General features: G+C 35.3%; 6 protein-coding genes and 1 non-coding gene across 13 annotated transcripts; 5 read left to right on the top strand and 2 right to left on the bottom strand.

Annotated features, from left to right (window-relative positions):
• The first annotated feature begins 78 nt into the window (after nucleotides 1-78).
• TRNAV-UAC (transfer RNA valine (anticodon UAC)) lies at nucleotides 79-151 on the top strand. Its single transcript has one exon. It is a non-coding gene; the product is annotated as a tRNA-Val (tRNA).
• Nucleotides 152-324: 173 nt separating this feature from the next.
• Nucleotides 325-1,476, bottom strand: LOC105646951 (Acyl-CoA N-acyltransferases (NAT) superfamily protein). Its single transcript, XM_012232911.4, has 2 exons — nucleotides 1,090-1,476; nucleotides 325-678 (listed from the first exon to the last, which is right to left on the bottom strand). The coding sequence occupies exons 1-2, from the start codon at nucleotides 1,331-1,333 to the stop codon at nucleotides 449-451; spliced, it is 474 nt and encodes a 157-aa protein (XP_012088301.1). The 5' UTR covers nucleotides 1,334-1,476; the 3' UTR covers nucleotides 325-448.
• Nucleotides 1,477-1,834: 358 nt separating this feature from the next.
• On the bottom strand, nucleotides 1,835-5,263 carry LOC105646950 (ankyrin repeat family protein). The gene is made up of 6 exons (XM_012232910.4): nucleotides 5,124-5,263; nucleotides 4,653-4,744; nucleotides 3,723-4,399; nucleotides 2,929-3,488; nucleotides 2,740-2,829; nucleotides 1,835-2,630 (listed from the first exon to the last, which is right to left on the bottom strand). The coding sequence occupies exons 1-6, from the start codon at nucleotides 5,172-5,174 to the stop codon at nucleotides 2,001-2,003; spliced, it is 2,100 nt and encodes a 699-aa protein (XP_012088300.2). The 5' UTR covers nucleotides 5,175-5,263; the 3' UTR covers nucleotides 1,835-2,000.
• A 106-nt stretch (nucleotides 5,264-5,369) lies between these two features.
• LOC105646948 (CAAX amino terminal protease family protein) lies at nucleotides 5,370-10,028 on the top strand. Of its 4 annotated transcripts, XM_089719173.1 has the most exons (5): nucleotides 5,370-5,540; nucleotides 5,641-5,704; nucleotides 5,856-5,992; nucleotides 6,552-6,770; nucleotides 8,060-10,028. In XM_089719173.1, the coding sequence occupies exons 1-5, from the start codon at nucleotides 5,370-5,372 to the stop codon at nucleotides 8,399-8,401; spliced, it is 933 nt and encodes a 310-aa protein (XP_089575299.1). In that variant the 3' UTR covers nucleotides 8,402-10,028. The 4 variants fall into 4 exon arrangements, with proteins under 4 accessions (XP_089575299.1, XP_089575300.1, XP_089575302.1 ...); XM_089719174.1 differs by lacking the exon at nucleotides 5,641-5,704 and having other exon boundaries at nucleotides 5,834-5,992; XM_089719176.1 differs by lacking the exon at nucleotides 6,552-6,770.
• Nucleotides 10,029-10,732: 704 nt separating this feature from the next.
• LOC149497964 (acyl-UDP-N-acetylglucosamine O-acyltransferase) lies at nucleotides 10,733-13,992 on the top strand. Its single transcript, XM_089719171.1, has 4 exons — nucleotides 10,733-12,649; nucleotides 12,835-13,098; nucleotides 13,425-13,544; nucleotides 13,622-13,992. The coding sequence occupies exons 1-4, from the start codon at nucleotides 11,540-11,542 to the stop codon at nucleotides 13,670-13,672; spliced, it is 1,545 nt and encodes a 514-aa protein (XP_089575297.1). The 5' UTR covers nucleotides 10,733-11,539; the 3' UTR covers nucleotides 13,673-13,992.
• A 1,573-nt stretch (nucleotides 13,993-15,565) lies between these two features.
• LOC149497963 (pentatricopeptide repeat-containing protein At2g20710, mitochondrial-like) lies at nucleotides 15,566-18,648 on the top strand. Its single transcript, XM_089719324.1, has 2 exons — nucleotides 15,566-16,069; nucleotides 17,274-18,648. The coding sequence occupies exons 1-2, from the start codon at nucleotides 15,749-15,751 to the stop codon at nucleotides 18,486-18,488; spliced, it is 1,536 nt and encodes a 511-aa protein (XP_089575450.1). The 5' UTR covers nucleotides 15,566-15,748; the 3' UTR covers nucleotides 18,489-18,648.
• Nucleotides 18,649-18,785: 137 nt separating this feature from the next.
• LOC105647046 (pentatricopeptide repeat-containing protein At2g20710, mitochondrial) lies at nucleotides 18,786-21,746 on the top strand. 4 transcript variants are annotated; one of them, XM_089719326.1, is made up of 3 exons: nucleotides 18,786-19,228; nucleotides 19,871-21,146; nucleotides 21,232-21,746. In XM_089719326.1, exons 1-2 carry the CDS (start codon nucleotides 19,004-19,006, stop codon nucleotides 21,128-21,130), a joined length of 1,485 nt encoding a protein of 494 aa, XP_089575452.1. In that variant the 5' UTR covers nucleotides 18,786-19,003; the 3' UTR covers nucleotides 21,131-21,146; nucleotides 21,232-21,746. The 4 variants fall into 4 exon arrangements, with proteins under 4 accessions (XP_089575452.1, XP_037491162.1, XP_037491166.1 ...); XM_037635234.2 differs by having other exon boundaries at nucleotides 19,871-21,746; XM_037635238.2 differs by having other exon boundaries at nucleotides 19,089-19,228; nucleotides 19,709-21,746.
• The last annotated feature ends 1,224 nt before the right edge of the window (nucleotides 21,747-22,970 follow it).

Here is a 22,970-nt window from a genome sequence, read left to right as displayed (position 1 = left end):
ATACAGGGTTATTTTCTGTTTCGTAAAATCCAAACAATAATGTAATATATAATGTTGTTTGCAAGAACAAACAACCAAGTTGCTGTGGTGTAGTGGTTATCACGTTAGTCTTACACACTAAAGGTCCCCAGTTCGATCCTGGGCAGCAACAATTTGCTGTTTTTGTTTTAATTTTTAAATTAAATCATCAACTTGAAAACTTAGTTTCTTGTATGGACACACACACACTGCCCATGTATCTTTTTGGTATTTATGCAAGAAAGTTCTTACCTTTTTACATATTTTGGATTATTTATGCTTACATATTTTGGATTATTTATGCAAGAAAATTGTTGTGACAAAGGGGTTAATCCAAAAATGTCAGAATTTTTTTTTTTTTTTAATTCATTGAACCCAATTAACTATAGAATAAAAGTTTTTGGTTCAAATTTGAAGCTCCTAGTTTCCTCTAATCTGAATCAAATTCCAAATACATTCTATAGGCATTTCGGTCGGGAGAGTAGTAGCCTTGAATCAAATCATCAACTTGAAAGCCAAGCTTCTTGTACAGACTCATTGCTGGAGCCCTCAAAGGATCAACATGTAGTGATATGCGATTGACCTTTCGTGATCTACACTTCTCAATTGCTGCTTTTAGCAATGCCTCTCCGTGGCTTTGCCTTCTATAATTCTCCTTCACTGTTTTCATTTACCACCAACAACAAATAAGAAAATCAAAATTTTATCACTCAAGATATGCAAAGGTTCATCCTTTTATCAAAAAAAAAAAAAAAAAAAAAAAAAAACAATAATAAAAGGGTTTAGCAAGCATGATGTGATCAAGAATTCAGCAGTCGAGAAATGGCATCATTTAAAATCTTTTTCAGGGTAATTTCATCGAACAGGTTGTGGGTGTCTTAAAATTTTTGTCTGAATAAGCAAGCAATCAACCAAAAGAAACAAGTAAAGTTAGCAAATTTCTGCAAAATGGTTATTTTGAAGTCGCAGTATCTTATCAACAAAATTACCAATATCATATTTACAAATATACACTACTTGTTGCATGTCTAAGTGTAACTAAAGCGATATAAAGAAGGGACTAATTAGAACCTGCAAGCTTTGTGATAGAAGCAAACAAAGAAGACGGCCAAGAATACATGACATAACCTACGACTTGTCCGTCCAGTTCCGAGTAAAGCAACCCCGAATTCTTCTTTTTCAGTTCATCGTCAAAAGAGCTAGCAAGAGATTCGTGTTTTGGGAATATTTTTCTCTCCATCTTCACAATTTCTCCTACAACCATAGCCCACTTGCTTGAGTTTCTTTGAAGCTCCACGATCACTCCGTTCTCCATTGCTTCTGGCAACTCTATCAAGCACTGCAGCTCTTTCTCGTCCGCGGAAGTTTTTAGTTTTAAGACTAAATAATTATATCAATCTTGTTTCAATTTTTTTGTTGAAAGTTACCCTCACACAATTATTATTGTATTGAATTTTGATTTATTAAATTTCAACTTTATAATTTTATTTTTGATCTTTTCCCTTATTTGATGAGATTTTATAAAATTAAAATTTTTTAAATTGATATTAATCACATCTATCTCCGGTTCATTGAGTAAAGTGCTCATAGCTGAATATTTACTTTATTTATAAAAATCCAACCCTCGATCTCATTTAAGAAAGAAGAGTGTCAAATCATTTATCTTACAGAAAAAAAGTATCGAACCACTTATCTCACCAATACCGGTAATCGCAAGCTCCTTTTGCTATAACTTTTTTCAATAACAAAATGATGAATGCTAGTTCTAATGTAAATTAACGTGCAAGTACATTAAATCATTACAAGCATCATGAACTTATTCAAATAACTAATTAGGTAGATAACAAAATTATAATATAATTATTACAATTCATGAACCCAAATTATTACAAACAGAAACACTCATAATCCAAGATATGTTATTTGGCAACAAACCAAATATCCGTATTTCACATTTATTTAACTAGAAGACATCTGTTTACTTAGGAAACCCAGTAACCAAGCCCCTTTTGAAGAACAAAATGATAGAGAAAAAGGTAGTAATAGATAACAGGAGAGACATACTTTTCGACAGTTTTGTTGACTTCTGGTGGAATAACCAATGGTATGCAAAGAAGCAAGAAAAATACTGCAAAGGCACCTTCCATTGCAATGGAAGCTATGAAAAGGGCAGTGATTTGCCCTTTATAAACGTCTATCAACAAAGCAAACAAGAATGTTACGAACAAGAAGTAAATAGAACTACCAACCATTATTGAAGCTAACCAAACAGCATGGCTTGCAATTTTCACATCATATAATTGTACCCAACACAAGATTATTGCTGCAGCCACAGAGAAATTCAGTGCTATTGAATCTAAAAGGAAATAGAAATAGTGTAGTACTTCCATAAGAGTATTTTCACTGTCTGAGTTGCTAGAATTACCACCAGGAACCTGGCAAGCTGCATTAAAGGCAGCACCGGCGACAAGTACTGCTGCCACCAGAAGAATCTCTATCCTGCTCCTGACTTCATCTTTAGACAATATCTTTCCAGGAATGCGCATATTCTCTATTAATGTTCTTTCAATTTTAGGTCTTCTATGGAAATATAAGATTGAAAATGTCATCATCTGCATGCACCAACAAAGAGGGGAAAAGAAAATTTATTTAGCAAAATCAATCAAAATACAAGGAAAAAGATTAAAAATGAAACAAACAATTAAAAAAGAAAAAACATACCACTCCAAAAAAATCTAACTGTTTATAAAAGCTTTTTGACTGCACCGTCCCTTCATCATCAATCGTGTCATCTGGAACAAGTTTCTTGTTCTGCATAAAACGAAAACTAGAATTCAGTAGGATAAATATATATATATATATATATATATATATATATATCCAGAACTTATGATAGAGAAATTAATATACCGTATAGTGTGGAGTTGGTCTGTTGAAATTTTCCTCCTCCAGTTGAATAGACTGTGTCTCAGCTATACCAAATGGAGTCAAGTTTTCATGGTTGACAATATCTGTATGAACATTTTTGTTCAAAACAAGTGCGAACACAGACAAAGGGCTTCCGTGCTTTGCAGCCAAATGTAGAGGTGTATTTCCCTCTTTATCTTTCTCATTTCTGAGTTCTTTAAGCTCAGGACGTTTAAGTAGATATTTTAGAACATTTTCTCGTCCATGCTCAGCTGCAACATGAAGGATATTTCGCCCTTTGTTATCGACAAACTCCATTGGATTGGGCCACTCATTAAGCAACTCGTTCACAATTTTTAAATGACCCATTTTGCAGGCAAAATGAATAGGGAAGGCACCTTCTTCATTTCTTTCAATTGCCAAATCTTTAAATTTCTTTTTTATCAGCAACTTAACTCCATGAAGAAAACCTACACTTGATGCTAAATGGAACACATTATTCCCCCCAGTTTCTTTAGCACGAGTTAGCTCTGGCATTGCATTTGCTATTTGTTCCAATATGACTGAAATTCCAAAGCACATGGAATATGTTATATATAGCTTAAAAAAATGCTACCTTTTATTCTATCGATGAACATAAGAATATATATGTGCATGCTATTATGCTAACTTGACATACTTGAGTCCTGTTTCGTAGTGTTAAGGACTGCAAAAATTGACATAGTTCCCTACCTTCAAAGTATCCTAATGTATATATGTACATAAACACAGGGGAAAATAACACAGTAACTAATTACCCAAATTTTTTGTCTTGATAGCAGCATGCGCAGGAGAGCTTCCTTCTAGCCTATTAAGTGCATTTCTATGTTGGGTTATTGCTGTCAAAATAATGCCAACCATTTGCTGCAGGCCTTTCTCCACTGCAAGATATAATGGAGACTTACCTTTCTCGATGTTTTTCTTTATATCTTGGGAAACAACTTCATAATTCTGATGATAAGCCAGTTCAGAGTCAAGTGAAAGCAGAAAACTAGCCACATCTTTGCGGTCATTGGAAACTGCTTCATGTAAAGCAGTGTTTCCTTTATTATTTCTTTTTCTCAGCAAACTTTCTTTCTCAGGTGCACTAAAATCATGGACAAGGATTTGCAATGTGTTTAGCATTCCAGCTCTGGCAGCTACATGAAGTGCAGTATCACCCTCGAAATTTGTTTTCGTGATTAAGTAAGATAAGTGAGTAACAAGGATTCGTGTGATATTTTCGCTTCCAGCGGCTACTGCAACATGAAGCAAAGAATTCCCTGATGGGCTTACTTGATCGAAAACAATTGACTTCAAGGATTGTTGATAACTTTTTGATAAAATGACTTCTAGTTCATCGATAAATGCATCTACATTGTCACCGACCGTTGCTAATTCATATAATCGAACCTCCATCGTGCATGCATCATCTTCATCAATCTGTTCTTCACACCTGTACAAAGCCCCCAATAAATTCTCTATCCTTTTGTTTCTCTGTCTCCATAGTTCTTTATTAAGATCATCTATTTCAATTGCAAAAGCCATATGGTATGACAAAAAAAGAAATCTCTGCTGGGTAGCTAGCTAGAGCTCATGGCTTATATATATAATATTGATGAATCGAATTGATACTTGCCTTATAAATAGACTATTTTGTGATTAAGAAACGGATAATGCAAAGGAAAAAAGGTCATGAAAGAACTCACAGAATTAAAGAATGGTGAGTATTCCTGCAGTTATTCCCAACGTGAACATGTAGATGCATAAAATAAAATTGAAGCTTGCTTGGAGAATCCTCCTACAGTTCAAAAGAATATGTAACACGAGTGTTAGGATTATTGCATTAAACTCTAAATTCATTATCGTTAATGATTCCTAACTAATGCTTGAGACTTGAGTAATCGAATATTTAATCTTAATCAAGCATGATTAGGTCAAGAAATGGCAACATTTAAAATCTTTTTCAAGGTAATTTCATCAAACAGGTTGTGAGTGTCTTAAAATTTAGTCTGAACGAAGTTTAGCATGAAGTCTCATTATGTTCAACAAAAATTAACAATGTCATATTTATGAATATACACTACTTGTAGTTGTTGCATGAATTTTCTTGCAAATAAGACAATTCCAGTGTAAGTGTAAATAAAGCAACATAAAGAAATTGAAAGGGAAGTTAGAACCTGCGAGCTTGGTGATGGAAGCAAACAAATAGTCGTTTTATGTGACGGCATTTTCTTTGCAAATAAACGCAGAAATCATTTCGCTAAACGCAAATTCCAATAGACGATGTCGTTCAAATTCAGAAGTAAGCATCTTCTTGCATGACGACGCAATCAAGAGCTCTTCCCGATAAGTTATGTGATTCAAAGCACAGAGGGTGGATTACAATAAACAAGCCCTAAAGTTGAAAAAAGAGGGCAAAAGAAATGCTACTCTCGCTTCGACCGACGGTGGGTGCTCTTCCCGCCACATTTCGCAGCAATTTCAACAAACCGAAGCTTCTTCATTGTTTCTCCATATCAAAATCCAATCTCAGTTTCAAATTTTCTCCCAATTGTTATTGCAAAAAAAACAACAGTACCGATAAACCCACTGAGGTACATTTTGCTTCTGTTGCTTAATGATTATCTCGACTCGTTTCTTAATTAATTCCTATCTTTTACTCTAAAAGCAATATTACTTTCCGCTAAATTGTAGACTAAGTTGCAAGTTGCATACCGCGTTTATACTGAAAAGCAAAAATTATCAGATGGAGAACATGGTTTGTTTTTGTGTTAGAGAGTCTCATTAAATTTTCAATCCTTAGGAGTCCTATAATTTGAAATTGCAGCTTCTTTATGAACAAACTTTCTTTTCCTTAGTCGCCATTAATTTTGGTATATGTAAACAGGACTTTTCTGTGCTTTCGTTAGATATACCATGGGAAAGAGGAAGTATATGGAGTATTATGGCGATGTATATGTTCAATTTACATATCCCTCTCGGTGTTGGAGGCTTGTCTATAGTTGCCTACTTGTTGCACCAACCTGCGCTTGATCCACAAACTGAAGTAAGCGAGACTGGGTTAGCCTCTTTTTTTATTTGTTCTGGTGATATAATTTTGTTTTGAATGATTAAATCTGTGAGTATAAGCTAAAAACCTGCAGTTAACTCAAATGCCAATATCTTCTTCCAGAACTAGAATTCCTGCTGCTAATGGAGATCAACGCTATTCAATAATGATGCCAGTTATGCTATGTTCTCCTCATGTCACCCCAGTCCCTTGGATATTGCCTTTTTCTTTTAATCTCAAAATTGAACTTATAGATTCTTCTTCTTTGTGTTTAACTGGACAACCAATTATAATTTGATTGCCATTGTCATTAAAAAAGAAAAATGTTCATGAGGAGTATTGAGGATGTATTTCTAATGACTTTATGAATTCTGTCTATCCATGTGATGTCAAGGTTTTGTTCCTATTTTATTGGTCTATCATCCAAGATTCATGATAAAATTTTAACTTAAAGGAGCTAAACCTGATATAACTTGTTTCTTATTCATTAGAGTCGTGTAGATGACATCTATGCATCCGAGAAGTTGCACAATGATGTTTATTTTCTTTAGTGCAGATATTATCACTTCTTGTTGTACAAATTTTAGAACTCATTGGAGCTCTGGTTCTACTTAATACCACTGCCAAACCGGACCATAAGTTAAGGAACATCTTCAAATCTAATAAGTTATCAAAGGAGAGGAACTGGCTGTTAGCATCAGCACTTGGTTTTGGGTCTCTGACTTTATTGGTGTTCCTTATCTCATTCCTTGCTGATATATATGTTGGGCCAAAGGTTGGTAATCTCATTGACAAATTAAGGTGCTTTTAAGGTTCATATAGATACATCGTGACAGGATTTGAGAAAATAATTAATATTATTGAACACTTGAGAATTTTTTTGATTGTGAATAAAATTGTTTTCTTTTTCTTCTCTTAAAAGTTTAGGCAGAGAAAAATCATGTTGCCCTTTCACATGCATAGAGAACAATCTGTTTAAACCTTTTTCTGCTTTGTATAATACACCTTTTCTAATGATCTTTTCCACTGATAGTCATGAAATATCTGAAATTGTAAGTCACTCATCCTAACTACATGTTGTTTGCCTGTTCATAATCTCATAGAGAAGATTCATATATGATCCAATGCTATTCAAGTTTAAAAACTAATTTCTGTTGCCATGAGATTATAATCAATTTGACTCAGTTTTGATTACGTTCTTAAACCATGGTGATCAAAGACGTTGTAGAACAGCAGAAGTCATATGTCAACCTTGACTGTGACCATTATTCTTTTTCCCCAAAGTAGAGATTCTTAGAACAGATGATGGAAAATTGGATGTTATAGGCAGGGAGACTTGTAAACAATAAACGAGCATTGATTGGGGGGAAGGAAAGAATACTGAGAATAATCCACTTCTCTACATGAGGAAAGCACTGGCATTAGATGTCTAAGAGAAGTAAATTGTGTGCTTGTGTTATAGCATTTGAATCGTTTTTAACTGCCCTTTCACAACATTTCAATGAATCCAGTTGCTGAATGCATAGAATCATTTTTTTAATGGTGCATTGCAAGGATATCTTAGCTTTGAGCTCTGCTATAGCTTATCAGGTAGATCAAATCATCCGGAATATGGTGTAACTTTTTAGGAGTCTGGGGCTAGAGAAGTAAGGATCTACTTTCAATTGCAACACAACCTTATTTTTCACGGAGTTTTTAACCTATGCATAGGATGCCAAAATGCACTGTTATCACAAAAGAAAAAAGAAAGGATTTGGATTAACCGCGGTTTTAATCTCAATCCATATTTTGAATTGGAACAAGTAAACAATTTACTTAAAATGCACTTTAGAAAATCATGTCCTATCATTTCACTTCAATGATGTGCGTTAAATCATTACTTTAAACAGCATCACATTTCATATTTGTTCTGTAACAAATTCATGCTCTCAACAATGTTCAATTCAAACTCATTGCTGTACGTGTCCTTGTCATAAGATATGTTGGTTAAAGGAGTAATGTTTCTTGCCAGCTTGGTTTCTAAAGTTTTTCACGTCTTAATGATTCTTATCTAAATGTTTTTAGGCTGTGAACAACCCAATATTGAAGGAAATTCTTCTGAGCAGCAATATATCGAAAGCTGCCTGCATTCTTGTTTACTGCCTTGTCACTCCCCTAATGGAAGAAATTATTTACAGAGGATTTCTATTGACGTCTCTCGCATCCACCATGAACTGGCAGAAAGCAGTTTTTATCAGTTCAGCTGTTTTTAGTGCAGCTCACTTCTCTGGTGAGAATTTTCTACAGTTGTTTATAATAGGATGTGTCCTCGGATTCTGTTACAGTTGGACTGGAAACTTGAGTTCTCCCATTGCAATACATTCCTTGTACAATGCTGTGACACTGATTATTACTTTTGTGTCTTAAATTAAATATGAAGTTGAAAACATTTGACTATCTTTCTTTCTTTGCTCAAGAGTTACTTTTTAGGTTATTTCAAAATACCTGTCTATTTAGTTTTATCGCCCTCAGCCCTGTTCCCCACTCTCCCTCTCCTTCTCCCTCCCCCATGTCTATTTAGTTCTAAAGGTAGTCTTTCTTTGTAAATTCTTCATTCTGCCTCATTAAGATTGGATCCTAAGATATGTTGACAAAATTCTCGTTGAGATGTGGAAATTTTCATTCATTATAACATACATACAAAAGCAAGGTTCCCTATGATTTAGACATGGTGCTGTGTATGAACCTTCCCACATGGATCCATGGTCATTTTAAGGAGACGCAATCATGTTTGGAGACCAACTTTGGTCCAAATAATCATTTCTGTTTTCAGACATTCATTTCTCTAGCTTTTGCCATCATGTCTTTTTCTTTTTGACAGCTTATTACATATAATAATGCTTCCAAAATTTTCAGCAGTAATACCTACTATGGTCTCAAAATTTTAAAATATTATTTTTTTTTAGAACGCAATAGAATACATAATAGGATAACTATCCTTGTTGACTCGTAATATCGGTGAAATCACGTGTTATCGAAATAATTCGAGTTCAAGATTTCTCATTCGATAGCCCTCCCTATTGACTAAACACTTGTTATGGAAACGACTCGAATTCAAGTCATATTCATATCGGTGAAATCACTTGTTATTGAAATAATTCGAACTCAAGATCTCTCATTCAGTAATAGTTTATATTAACTAAACACTTATTATGGAAATTACTCGAATTCAATAAATTTCATTCGTGGAGCTGTTGAGCAGAGCAGCTCGGATGACTGTGGGCCCAAGGACTAACGCTCTACTGGCCTACACTACATAGAGAGAGATGTCTTAGCCCGCAATCAACGTCTATGAATAATCGCGTTGGCACTATAAAAGGAAGACGTGTTAACCACTCGATCTTCGCCACGTATACAGATTATGTGTTGGATCCAACGTGGTAACAACCAATAAAGAATTTCCAGATCAGATGGTTTGTTCTAGACCTAGACCAAGTGGCTAGCGCAAACCCCAAGAAGGAAAAAGTTCTCTTCATCGGTATATATATACTCTCTCTCTCTCTCTCTAAACATATATATATATATCTCAGCAATTCAGATATTTTCCTCCTGTCTTCTTTCTCTTGATTCTTCTCTCTCTCTCTCTCTCTCTAGAAATCAATAGCAGCAAGAAGAGAGATGGGTGGCTTCCAGGAGCAGGTTAAGGAGAGGGCTAAGGAGCTGAAGATTTTGTTCAAGAAAGGAGTGAAGATTGTTGGTGAATCTTGCAAGAAAGGATGGAACAAAGTCAAGCATATCAAACGCTAGATCTTTCTTTTCTTTTTTCCTTTTGTTCTGTTTGGGACTTAGTTTTTTATTACCTTGATTTGATTTATGATTTTGATGTAAAAAAAGCTTTCACTTCTGTTCTTTCTTGGTTTAGCTTTTCTATTTTCTTTATTTTATATATGTTTTTGGTTCTTTTTTTCCCTCTTAGTTTTTTTTTTTTGAAGGTATATGAATTTGTTATTAATTATCCCATGTATTGATTTATATGAAGCTTATTTATTATTAATTAGTTAGTGTTTTGTTTGATTAATTAGTTTTTTGTCTGCAAATGTGTTGGAAACATCTATGACTGTGAGTGTGTAATACAATTTTAAATCTGATTAGTCCAAAGAAGGCATTTTGTCAAACAATTCTTTTCTTGATGTTTGATCTAAGCGGTGGGTCTTTGTTCTTTCTAATTATATATTTGCGGAAATTACTTATCTTTATTGGATTCATGGCCTCAATTATTGACTAAATCATAGATTAAATCAAACCAATCACGGTAAGAATTTTTTAAAAAATATTTTTAATTTATTACACACTCACAGTGTTCATAATTTAAGAGTTAAGGAGTTTTGAATTTTTCTACTAAAATTTCCGTTGCATGAAGATGAAGTAGATCACTCAAAAAACAGTTATCAACTACCTTCCGAAATAAACAAATTAATTAATTTTTATTTAAAAAAAAAACCCTACAATATTATCCGTACGCCTGTAATTCGGTATCCATATCTGGATCCGAATCTTCTCTTCTTCTCTTGGACAACACTTATCTTAATAATTCACTTTTATCATCGATCTCTACCGTTCATAATTTCGACTCATACAAAGTCCATATATCTGACGGCAGTCATGATGACACTTTAAGCAGTGCTCCCCTTGTACACGGTAATAATTAATCTGATCTAATCTGAAAATTTTATTATTATTTATTAAGACACGGAAATCTCGCAGCTGTCTCTGTGTTAAAATAACCAAATTTCGGTTAGAGTCGTTTCGTCTTTTCTCCTTTCTCTTACTTTCTTTCATTTTCTCGTGGTTTCTCGCTTCTCTTTCTCTCTACAAACATCATCCCAATTCTGTTTCTATTCGGCAAGAAATGGAGATGTCAATGGAGGATTCGTGCTCGTATGCTCCTATGCTTTCCTCGGCTCGTGTCTCCCTCGCTGTGGCTGTACGGACTAGACGGTCTCAACCGAATTCTCCTTTACAAACCTCGATACGAATATGTAAAGTTGGAAGTAATTGAATACTCTGATTTAGTCTCGCTTCGAGTTGTTTTGTTGATATTTTTCTTTGCAATCAGTTTTCATTTTTATTTAAACCTGGAATTCCAATAATTTGAAGATATCTTGGGGTTTTGTTTAGAATTTGGTGCTTCCGAGTATTGATTTTGTTTGCATGTTGAAATTGGGTGGACTGTTGCTCTGAAACGAGCTCAATGTTCTGAAATTTAGCGTTTCTGTGATGTTGTTCTGTAATTTGAGCGCCTTAGGGTTTCATGTGGTGGCAGGAAGCTTTTTTAACTTTGTGGTCTTAAAGGGGTCTTATGGACCTATTGGAATTTGATTTTTAGGGTTTCAGATAATTATCGTGGAATTTGTATCTTCTATAAGGTTGTTTGTTTCTTCAAGGTTCTCTGCTTTTGTTCACTTAAAAGAACAAAAATCGAAAGTGAGAATTGGGCAATTCTGAAGGAGGTGAAGTTTGCTTTTGAAATAATTTGAGAATTTTCATTTGGCGGGAAGTTTTTGGATGGCAGGAAGGTGGGAGTCCGCTTTGCCAAAAACAGGCGCCAGTAACCTAAAGGAGCAGTTAGCTAGAACCACTCTTCACAATGTTAGATCGCAAGGACATCCCTACGTGGAGCTTCGGGAGGATGGGAAGAGGTTAATATTCTTTTGTACTTTGTGTCTTGCACCTTGTTATAGTGATACTGTGTTATTTGATCACTTGAAGGGCAATCTTCACACTGAGAGGTTATCCGCTGCTAAGCTTACTCTCCTCAAGCCCAATCCATGGCCTTTTAGTGATGGTGTTCATTTCTTTGATAATTCAAGTGAGACTGAGAGACGGTTAGTTGTCACAAATGGTAATCAAAGTAGGTTGTTGGAGTCTAACGGAAATGGTAAAAATCTTGCTATTGTTAAGTATGGTGTAAACTTGAATTCTTCTGGCAATGGGCATGTTGGATGTAACAAGGGTTTGAATGGCAATGGGGAGACCTGCGATCTAGTTATTCCAGATGTACTTGTAAAGGAAGAAATCTCTGAGTTGAAAGTCAGGTTTGTGGGTTCTGCACAAATTGCTGCAAGATTCTATGAGAAGGCAAATGAATCTAATGAAATTAGTAGGATATGGTGTGAATGGTTAGGGGAAAGTAGTCCTTGTGATGAGGGGATGGTCAAGGTTTTGGATCATGACTTTGCTATTCTGACTTTTGCCTATAATTATGATTTGGGAAGAAAGGGTTTACTTGATGATGTAAAGTTGTTGCTATCATCTTGTCCTACGCTAGAGTTAGAGAATGGAGAGGGGGCTAATAAGAAAAGGAAAAATTCTTTTTCTGACCCTGAGGATATCAGTATGTCTTTTAGCAGTCAGTATGATTCATCTGGTGAAGAATCTTCGACTTCAAATAGTGGTTCTTCTAGGCTGCTGTTGGATCGATATGATGATCAGCTTCTTCGTTCAAGGTTTATATCAAACAAGACCATACGGCGAGAGATGAGACGGCAACATCGCATAGCAGCAGAAAGAATGTGTGACATCTGTCAGCAAAAGATGCTTCCAGAGAAAGATGTTGCAACACTCATTAACGTGAAGACCGGCAAACTTGCCTGCAGTAGCAGAAATGTGAATGGGGTAAAATTTTTGTAGATTACCCATGGTTTCTTCAAGTTTATGTATCTTTTGTGCCACCTTTCACATGCTTTGCATTACATACTCGTTATGGTCTCTTACATCTGTTGGGCCCAGAAAGCTGTTTTACTAATTTGATTGGCAGACATGAAGAACTTATTTAATTCCATCTAATATTTTCAATGTAGGCATTTCATGTATTTCATACTTCCTGCCTCATACATTGGATACTTCTGTGTGAATATGAAATGGATAGAAATCAATCAGTTAGTCCAAAGGCAAAACGGAGGTCTAAAAGAAAGAATGGAACTAAATCCAGTAAAACAGGAAACGATGGGAGGATGAAACCTATAAAAACCCATATTGATTGTGTGTTCTGCCCAGAGTGCCAAGGCACTGGTGTGAAGATGGAGGAAGATGAGCTGGAGAACCCAACTATCCCACTTTCAGAGGTTCGCTTTCTTTCTCATTGATGCTATTAATATTACTGGCCATTGCTCAACTGGCATATTATATCAGTGAAATTTAAAAAAAAAAAAAAAAAAAGAAAGAAAGAAAAAGAAACACACGGAGAGAGAGGGGGGTGAATTAAATAATCTGCACATATTTTGTATGTTGGTGAAGAGATCTCCAAGGAAAAAATATATTGTTTTCAAAATTTCACGGTTTTGTTTGGGTGCACTTGAAGAAGTTCAGTGATATTGAAAGATCTTCTTGGACTTAAATGCCAAAAAAAAAATTCACGTTTTTTTAATTTCATGGTTTTTACTTGTTTCAGATGTTCAAATATAAGATTAAAGTGAGTGATGGGCGCCGAGCATGGATGAAAAGTCCTGAAATATTGCAGAATTGCTCAATTGGTTTTCATTTTCCTTCCCAATCAGAAGAAACTATCCAGGTATATCTACTGCAGCTTTTGTTGATGATAAACTGAAGTCACTTTCTTGAACTTTCATCTCACTTCCTCATGTGCAGGAAAAGGTTTTGCCAATGAAGTTGCTGCATTTCTACAGAGCTGATGAGTAGAGTTTTGGAAAAGTTCTAGTTGCTGAACATTGTCATTCAATTTAAATTTGTTTTTAGTATGTAGATTTCTCTCTCTAGTGCAAAGTTCCTGTAACCTTTTGGTAAAAAAGACTGGATAACATGGGTTGTAGCAATATGTTTATCAGGTCATATACCATAGTGGATAGCTGTCTTACATAGCAATGAATAGGCCTGCTGTTTAACCGAGGAGGTGGGTGAATACTTGGATGTACATTGCTGACATTTGTCTGCTCTGTAAATGAGTTGGAATGGTTGTCAAATGTTGCACTTTTTTACTATTTTACTCTCTTATTCCGTGACATCTTCTCTTCATATGATAAAATAAATTTCTTATTGCTTGTTGAGAAAATTTCTAATGAATCATTCCTTAGTCACATTATGAGGTACCCATTCTAAGGTATTCCTCTGTTTTCTTGCCTGCTGGCCTGATGTTGGTAGTAAGAATTTCCCCCCTCAGTTCTCATTTTTCATTCTGTTATCTGTTTAAGGGTTATTTTCTATAGGGTTCTCATTTCTCAGTTAATTTAAGCACATGACCATGTAAATCATAACGAACCATCTTCCATTGTTTAATTAAAAATGAACACTTTGTACCTTGAACTTGCAGGATAATTAAATTCATGAATCAGAAAGATTAACGAATAATTAATATAGTCAACTCAAAATTATACAATATAAAATCCAAAAGTCAATGGTTTTACGCATGTGTAGATGGCGACATGTTACCTCGTCACTGAAAAAAACTATACAAATTTAAGGTTTGAGAATGTCAAAGTCTAACCGTACACCCAATTATCTGCAATTAAGCAGAAGGGAAGGATCATTTTGCCGGCAAACTTGATCCAACGCAAAATTACCTGTACCAAATCCCAGTTGACAGGCTAAGCCGGCAGGCCCACTTTTCATGCATGCAATATACCAGACCATTTCGCACCATCCACCATCTCTATATATAAGCTAGCAAACTTAGTAAATTGCAGAACAAGAATGGGTTACACGATCAGCAGATGCAGGAGTTTTGTATTCTTCCTAGTTGGTTTAGCTATGGCTTTTGCTCTCATCGGAGATTCTCAGGCTCGGCCACTGCCACCTCAGGCGAAGGTTAGATTGGAATATAGTGTGAATACGTTTACGTCAATGCTACCAAAAGGACCATTGCCACCATCTGGACCTAGCCCTGGAATCAACTGATCGCTGCTTTTCTGCAATTTCTTTTAGGCTATATATATATATATATATATATAGACACACACACACACTAGCCAAGATAGAGCTATATACTTGATACATTTCTTCTTTTCTACTTTTATTTTTGGTTCTTCTTTTTCTTTACTTGCAGAGATAATTACAATAGTTTTCTTTTTTTCTTTTAAGTTTTGTGATTGAAGGAGAGATGGAAATGTATGTTTAGAGAATCAAATTGTGCGTGATTAAGTGATGGGTTGAATTCATTAATTGATTACTTGTGTTTCTTGCTATAATGTTTCTGCAATTCTTGTTCATGTACAAGTTATACATATTCTTTGAAATTTGAATAAACGAAACCAATCTATGCATTTATCTTTACCATAATTAGAATTAAAAATAGAATATTGAACTCAAGTTTCAATACCTTAAACCAATATTAGATACTTGATTTTGGTGCCTCAACAGCCAAAAATAAGTAAATATTAGTGTAAGTCAGCTATCTATTATGAATCAGAATGAGATTAGTAGTTTATCAACATGTTAAAAGTGAAAGGGGACGACGAATATCCATTTTCTCTTAATCAAAGGTATTAAATTCGAGTCATGTATATGAAATCCGTTCAAATATGAGAGAGAGAGAGTATTTTGACTCATTTTATTTCCTGATCAGCACGAATCCAGATTACTTTGGGATGTAGCCCTTGAATACAGAATGGTTAAAACAAAAAAACGGATGGTTAAAATAAAAACGTTTCAACTCAAGTGGTGAACTCGGCGAGTCTTATTAAAATTCCACTTCAAAGTTAAACCCCGGTTCTGGTTCTCGCTCTTAAACCCGCTTCTGGCCCCCTCAGTCATCGAGAGGCAATGGAAATTTTGAAGAGAGAACTGAAGCTTCATTTGTCAACCAAATTGTTCACCAGGTCGCTTACAAATCTCCAAATCAACTTATATTCCAGGGTTTTAGCTTCATTCTTCTCCACTGTTAATCAAACCCAAATCCAGTCTTCCTCTTCGTCTTCGTTTTCAGTACTTTGCCATCGAATTGAGCGCATAAGAGACCCAGCAGCCTCAGTGTTATCGGTGCTCGAACAATGGGTCACTGACGGAAATGATATTTACAAACGACAACTCCAAGATCTCATCTGCCTTATGAAGGATTTTAGACGCTTCAAGCATGCCTTAGAGGTTTTCCTTTTTTCCCTGTTCTTTACTGGAAATAGGTTAAGCCAACTTTATAATTAGCGTCTTTTTTTATTGTGTTTTGTCTTTGTGGGTGTGTTTAGTTTGTTTGTTTGAAGGGATAAATGCTGCATCTTTCTAAACTTTTCCCTCGATTTCCGACAAAAGGGAAATCTTTTATGTTTAGTCTAACTTCTAAGGATAGGAGGAAATGTTTTGAATTTCCCTTTAGATGATTACCTGCCATTTATCGTGGGGTTTATTGGGCGCGTCATCTACTCCTGTGGGTTCCTGAGCCACTGGTCCTTCATCTGACTATCTTCCTCTCATCCACAGCCAACGTCGCGACCCACCAGCGGGAAAAGAATTCACTTTTGTTTTCCTACAATCAATTTCAAGTCATCATAAGATCCGAAATCTCTAATACCTTATAGACTAAGTCGGAATAAAGGCAAAATAATTCACTTTTATTTGGAGAATAATATCCCAGTAACGCATCACTATCTTCTACATTCATGCAAACAAGTACAGATTAAGTGCTAAGAAACATTATCTAGCTCCAGAAGAATTTTGTGCATTTGTAACAAACGTCAATTGGAATGAGACAACCTGATAATAAGTCTTTGTTATGGTTTAAAAAGCAAGCAATGGAGGGCAGTTGGTACGAAAAATCGTTAGAAGGCTACAAACAGCTCCTAAAAGACCGTAATAATACATCATTATATCTTGATCATGGTAGGGGGTTGAGATCATTTTATTTATTGGAGTTTTATGATTAAACCATAGTAATTTTATATGTGCAATTTTTCCTTCCAGCTATCAAATATTGAAAATAACAACTTGTAACAGCAGAAGGCCAGATAGAAACCAAGTTTGTCATCTTGACTGTTTACCAGTAATGTGCTTGCTTGTTCATGCATCATATATTATATGGTTAAAACTTAATATATGATTAGTTCAAGAGCCTCCAAACATTATTAAATATGTTTTAGCTAGAGTTTTGAATCTGTTGAATTATCAACCATTCCAACAGTTTCAGTGGTGATAATTTTGCTTGTTTAGTTTAGCAAATTCAACCTTACTATTGAAGCTTCACTTGTTCAGGCTTCAGCATTGATGTGGATCATATCATGATATAGATTAGTTGTTTGGCACTGTCTACATGAATCTATTTTCAGTTCCTGATATTCCTGCTCCTCTGTTGGTTCAGATATCACATTGGATGACTGATCGTCGGTATTTCACATTGTCACCCTCTGATGCTGCATCTAGGTTGAACTTGGTCCATAGAGTTTATGGATCTGCACATGCAGAAAAGTACTTCAATGAGCTTTCAGGTAAGTTGAAAACATTCCATGTATATGGTGCTCTTCTCAATGTCTATGTGCAAGAAAATTTTGTTCAGAAAGCAGAAGCAATCATGCAGGAAATGAGAGAGAAGGGAATGGCAACATCAACGTTTCCTTACAACATTCTGATTAACCTTTATTGGAAAACTGGAGACTTTGAGAAAATTGATGCATTGATACACGAAATGGAAAGAAATGGGATCCATGGAGATAAGTACACAATGATGAACCTAATGGCTGCTTATGCTGCTACATCTAACATTTCTGGAATGGAGAGAATCTTGAATCAGGTAGAAAAGAATCCCCATATTGATCATGGCTGGAAAATATATTCCGTGGCTGCAAGTGGATATCTGAAGGTTGGGTCAATTGAGACAGCTCTGACAATGTTAAGGAAAATGGAGGAAATGATGCCCCGTCAAAGGAAGACATCGGCATTTAATTTTCTTCTCTCTCACTATGGACAGACTGGTAAAAAGGATGAGCTTTACCGAGTTTGGAATAAATACAAATCATTGTATGGATTAAGAACTATAGTATTTTGCTGCATGATAGAATCCCTCTCAAAGCTGGATGATATTGAGGGTGCCGAACAAATCCTGGAGGAGTGGGAGTCTAAGTGCACTGTGTACGACTTTCGTGTATTAAATAGTCTTCTTGTGGCATATTGCAAGAAGGGGCTTTTTGAGAGAGCTGAAGCAGCTGTAGAGAAAGCTGCGCAGGGAAGAAAACCTTATGCAAGTACCTGGACTATATTGGCAACGGGTTATGCACAAGAAAATCAAATGTCAAAGGCAGTTGAGATGTTGAAGAGAGCGATTTTAGTTTCAAGAAAAGGCTGGAAACCAAATCCCACCATTTTAACTGCCTGTTTGGACTATTTGGAAGTACAAGGAGATGTTGAAGAAATGGAGGAAATTGTGAAGTCATTGAAGAGCTTGGAACCTCTAACCAGGGATTTATATCATAGATTAAAGAGGACTTACATAGCTGCTGGTAAATCAACTACTGATGTTCTTGATCAGATGAAGAAGGATAATTTTCCCGCTGATGAAGATATGGAGAAAGATCCTTGAAGCTAGGTCAAGTTTATATTAATTCTCCATTTTTTTTTCCTTTTTTTTTTTTTTTTTTGGTTTAAATAAAAGTATAAGTACTGCAATATCATAATTATAATTACTGGTTATGGCTAAAATTAAATTAATTATATAATTAAGAACGTATTAGTAGGCTAAATTTGTTTTGACTTGATTTTATTTTAATGATCTTAAACTAAAAAACTCAATTTTAAAATATAAGTTTTCTTTCAATTTTGTTATTTATAGTAAGAATTATTTTTATAAATCATTGAATGATTATCTAATTAAATCTTAATAAAATATTATGTTCTTTTCCTCAAAAAAAAAAAAATGTAATATTTGATTATGTATAATCACTGAAAATTTAATTGGGCTCTTTGTGAAATTGACCCATAAAATAAAAGGCCCTCAACCCTTCTTCAACCTCTATTTCGTGCCTCACTCTCTCAAAAACATCTGCTAGACTGCTACTGAAAAAGTTTGCCACTTTCGATTTTTTCTTAGGGTGGCAAATGAAGCCTCTTCTCCGAAAAAATCTAAACCTATATCGTCATGGCAGTCCAGTTTTAAGGTATACGGATCTGTACAATAGGATCTCGAGGACAGCAGATCCAGCGGTCTCGATGGTTCCTATTCTCGAGAATTGGCTCGATGAAGGCAACGAGATTAAGCGACCTGAGCTGCAAGAAATCATCAGGCAGCTTCGGAAGGATCGCCGCTACACGCACGCTCTTCAGGTCTCTCATTTATCTATCTTTGTTTATATGTACGCACTTGAGTTGAGCTTCTTGATTGTGAAATTTTGTTACCCTTCTGTGGTTGCATGTGTTTCTAGTACTAAAATGTTGGGTTTCATTGGTAATTTATTTGGCTGTGGAATTGTTTAAATTTGTGCGACAAAGTCAGTATTTTGTGTGAAAAAGTTAGTACTTTTTTTGGTGGAAAATGACACTAGAAAATTGATTCATTTTTGCATTAGTTACTGGAAAGTTTGGTTTTGGACAAAAAGAAAATGGAGATAAAGGATTTGTGTGTAGCTGATCCAACTCTTTAGGATTAGGAAGAGATATTAGCCAGTTGTATTACAAAGTTTAGCAATTGATATTGTCATTTACAACTATTTTTCAGGGTTTCTTTTTCTTCTACTGTTAGATTGATGCCTTTTTCTTGGAACAAAGCTTAATGCCTTGACTCTTGCGTTTTTTGGTTAAATTCAGTTTCCTCAATGAACATTGTTTCATTCATTGTTCTACAAGTTGGCAGTATATAAGGATGTCTGTTGTACAAGTAGTTAGGATTGTATTTGCGAATTAATTTGTGGGAGAGTTTATAATTCACAACTTGCGGAACTGCTGGACTTTGTTCTGTTTTTATGTTAGATATCACAATGGATGACTGACCGAGTGTGCTTTAACCTGTCACCTGAAGATGCTGCATCTCAGTTGGATTTGATCTCTAAAGTTTATGGCTTAGAAGAAGCAGAGAAATATTTTAGCAGCATTCCTGAAAATTCAAGAGGCTACCGGGTTTATAGTGCTCTTTTAAACTGCTATGCACACACCAAATGTTTGGAAAAAGCAGGAGCTCTCATGGAAAAGATGAAGGTGCTGAGATTCATAAGAACTCCGCAGCCTTACAATTTAATGCTAAATCTTTATTCTCAAATGGGCAAATATGAAAAACTAGATAGCCTGATGCAAGAGATGAAAGAAAAAGGCATAAAGTGTGACTTCTTCACATTCAATATCCGGTTAAATGCTTATGTAGCCTCTTGTGACATTGAAGGATTGGAAGGACTTCTAATGAAGATGAAAGCTGATCCTCGCATCAGCATGGACTTCCATTCTTATGCTGCTGCAGCAAACGGTTATCTGAAAGCTGGCCTAATTGAAAAGGCTCTAACGATGTTGAAGATGTCAGAGCAGTTGATTAGTTCCAGTGTTAACTCAAAAAGGTTTGCTTATGAAAGTCTCCTTGGTTTGTATGCTGCTGCAGGGAAGAAAGCTGAAGTCTATCGTATTTGGAATTTATATAAGAAGAATGGGGTGTTCTCCAATGTAGGTTATGTATGCATGATAAGTTCATTGTTGAAGTTGGATGATATGGCAGGTGCCGAGCGGATCTGGGGGGAGTGGGATGTTGGGAAGTTATTGTTTGACATTCGAATTCCAAATTTGATGATCAAAGCTTATTGCAGTAAAGGTCTATGGGAAAAGGCTGAGGCACTCATAAACAAGATTGTAGAGAGTCGGATGGAACCTAATGGTGCCTCATGGGATCATATGGCAACTGGATATTTTGAAAATGGACAGATGACAAAGGCAGTAGAAGCAATAAAGAAAGCAATTTCACTAAGTAAACCAGGAAAGAAACCCTGCCTTTATAGGGTAGAAGTATGTCTTAAGTATTTGAAAGGCCAGGGAGACATGGAAGCTGTAGAAGAGCTTTTGAAGATGATTAAGGAGAGTCCTTTTTACTCAACAGGTGCTTATGATAGATTATTAAGTTGCGCTAACAGAGAAGACCTGACTACCAGTGGTTCTGATCAGACGGGAGATGATGATCGGACTGTTGGTGGAGAACCACCTACAGCCTTGGAGTATACAGACAAAGGAAGCACCCGAATTATGACAGACTAGTTATGGCATGTTTCTGGTAATTTTTTTAAGAAAATTGCTATGGCTATATGCTATTGAACAGCATACTGTCATCTAATTGGAGATCTATTGACTATTTGCAGTACAAAGAAAATCTGTCAGATCAATTGGGTTTCACAAGTTAATACCTTATCCAATTCAATAAAAGGCTCTACTCAGTTTAGTGCCTTGATTGCTAGTTCATTGGTTCGACTAGCGGAGCCAATGTTTGGCAAGTGATAACCCACTTCTTTAATCTCTTTTCTGATACTGCTAATAACTATTTTACACCACGCAAGACGGAAGGGCAGTTCTTCAATGTGATACAACAATATCACTCCGTTGAATATCTGCAATTCCTTGTCATGCAACCACCTTTTAAAGCGAACGAGCAAAATATATACAAAAATGGACAAAATGGTGGAACTGGAACTGCTGTTCTTGATATTGTTTATAATGTGTGTAACCTGCTGCTTTTTTACTGCAGACAGCAAGCAGTTTCACCAACTGGGAGTTTGTAGGTTCAAGTGAAAAATTCTGTAAATGTACAATTTAAGTTTTATTATTTCCAGTTGCTATAAAAACGCTATCCTCTATATATTTCAAATTTTTTCTTCCACCTTTTCCTCCACTTTGTATGCCTTGCTGTCCTTGTCCTACAAAGATAGGCTTGCTTCTGCGTCTTAAATTAAAATAATTCACCCAGTACTTAAAAAGCTGGGTAGCAATGGCACCCCAATAAACAAAAGCACACCAATATAGACCTGCTACTACAAAGAACACCTTACCAATCATATGGATGTTAGAAGGGATATCTCAGTTTCAAAATTGAATAATCAATAAAATATCAAAATCTTATTCTTGAATATTGACTGTGGTCAAAGCTATTCCAAGGTTTGAAGAGAAAAATAAACAAATGTGAAACACAAGGAGAGGATTAAAAAATGTATTTTTGGTATTCAATTGACAGCAATTCTGATTACTTACACCATTGGGGAATTAAATTTGCTAAAATTTCTCTTTCAATTATACTATTTAGAGTTTTGTATGACAAATTTCACTAATGCAAGCAAACTGAACTTTGTCCAAACCTAATTAAAACCAGAATCTATTGATATTTGAGGCAAAGAGAAACCCAATTGAAATATTTAGTTTGGTAAAATGCAGTTTTGCATTTAACCAAACTTGTATTGGTTATAACTTCATTTTAACACCTATCATAATCACTCACATCACATAGCACCAATTTCTTGACACAAAAACACAAAATAAGAAATATTTTACATTTTTTTTAAGCATAGGTATATAAACTATCACTTGAACATTTAAGAAGATTTCATAATTAAATGTTTACTTGAGCATCATAAATATGAATATGGGTAGTGGAGAAGGAAAATGAAAGGGTACCAAATATTGCAGACATTTAACCAGTCACAGGTTAATTATAGGCAGTGTAATGTCACCTCAGCTTGATGGTTTTGGGTTATCTGATCAAACTAATCATTCTTGATTAAAGGCTAAGCTTTGATTATCTGTTACCATTAGAAGTAATCTAAATATCTGACATTAATACACAATCTATTGTTTTGTAGATTAATCTTTAATTTTTATTATTTTCCCAGTTTCAACCACTGTTTGTGACCTCTTCTGGCCACCACCAGGTTTGCAACCAGTGGCGGAGCCAGGGTTGAAGACAAAGGAGCTGAATTTTTTTATTTTTTATTTTCATTAGGAGGGGTTAAATTAAAAAAGTAAATTATTTTAAGGGTTAAAATTGAAAAGTTTTAGAAATTTAAGTGTGAATTTCTGAAAAAAAAAAAATTTGCTGAGGGGGTGGGCCCCT

Source organism: Jatropha curcas, chromosome 3 (genome assembly GCF_041381405.1).
Source record: "Jatropha curcas cultivar XTBG-Jc1 chromosome 3, XTBG_Jcur_1.0, whole genome shotgun sequence".
NCBI lineage: Eukaryota > Viridiplantae > Streptophyta > Magnoliopsida > Malpighiales > Euphorbiaceae > Jatropha > Jatropha curcas.
The sequence above is the reverse complement of the archived record's forward strand: the minus strand, read 5'-3'. Positions and strand labels throughout refer to the sequence as shown.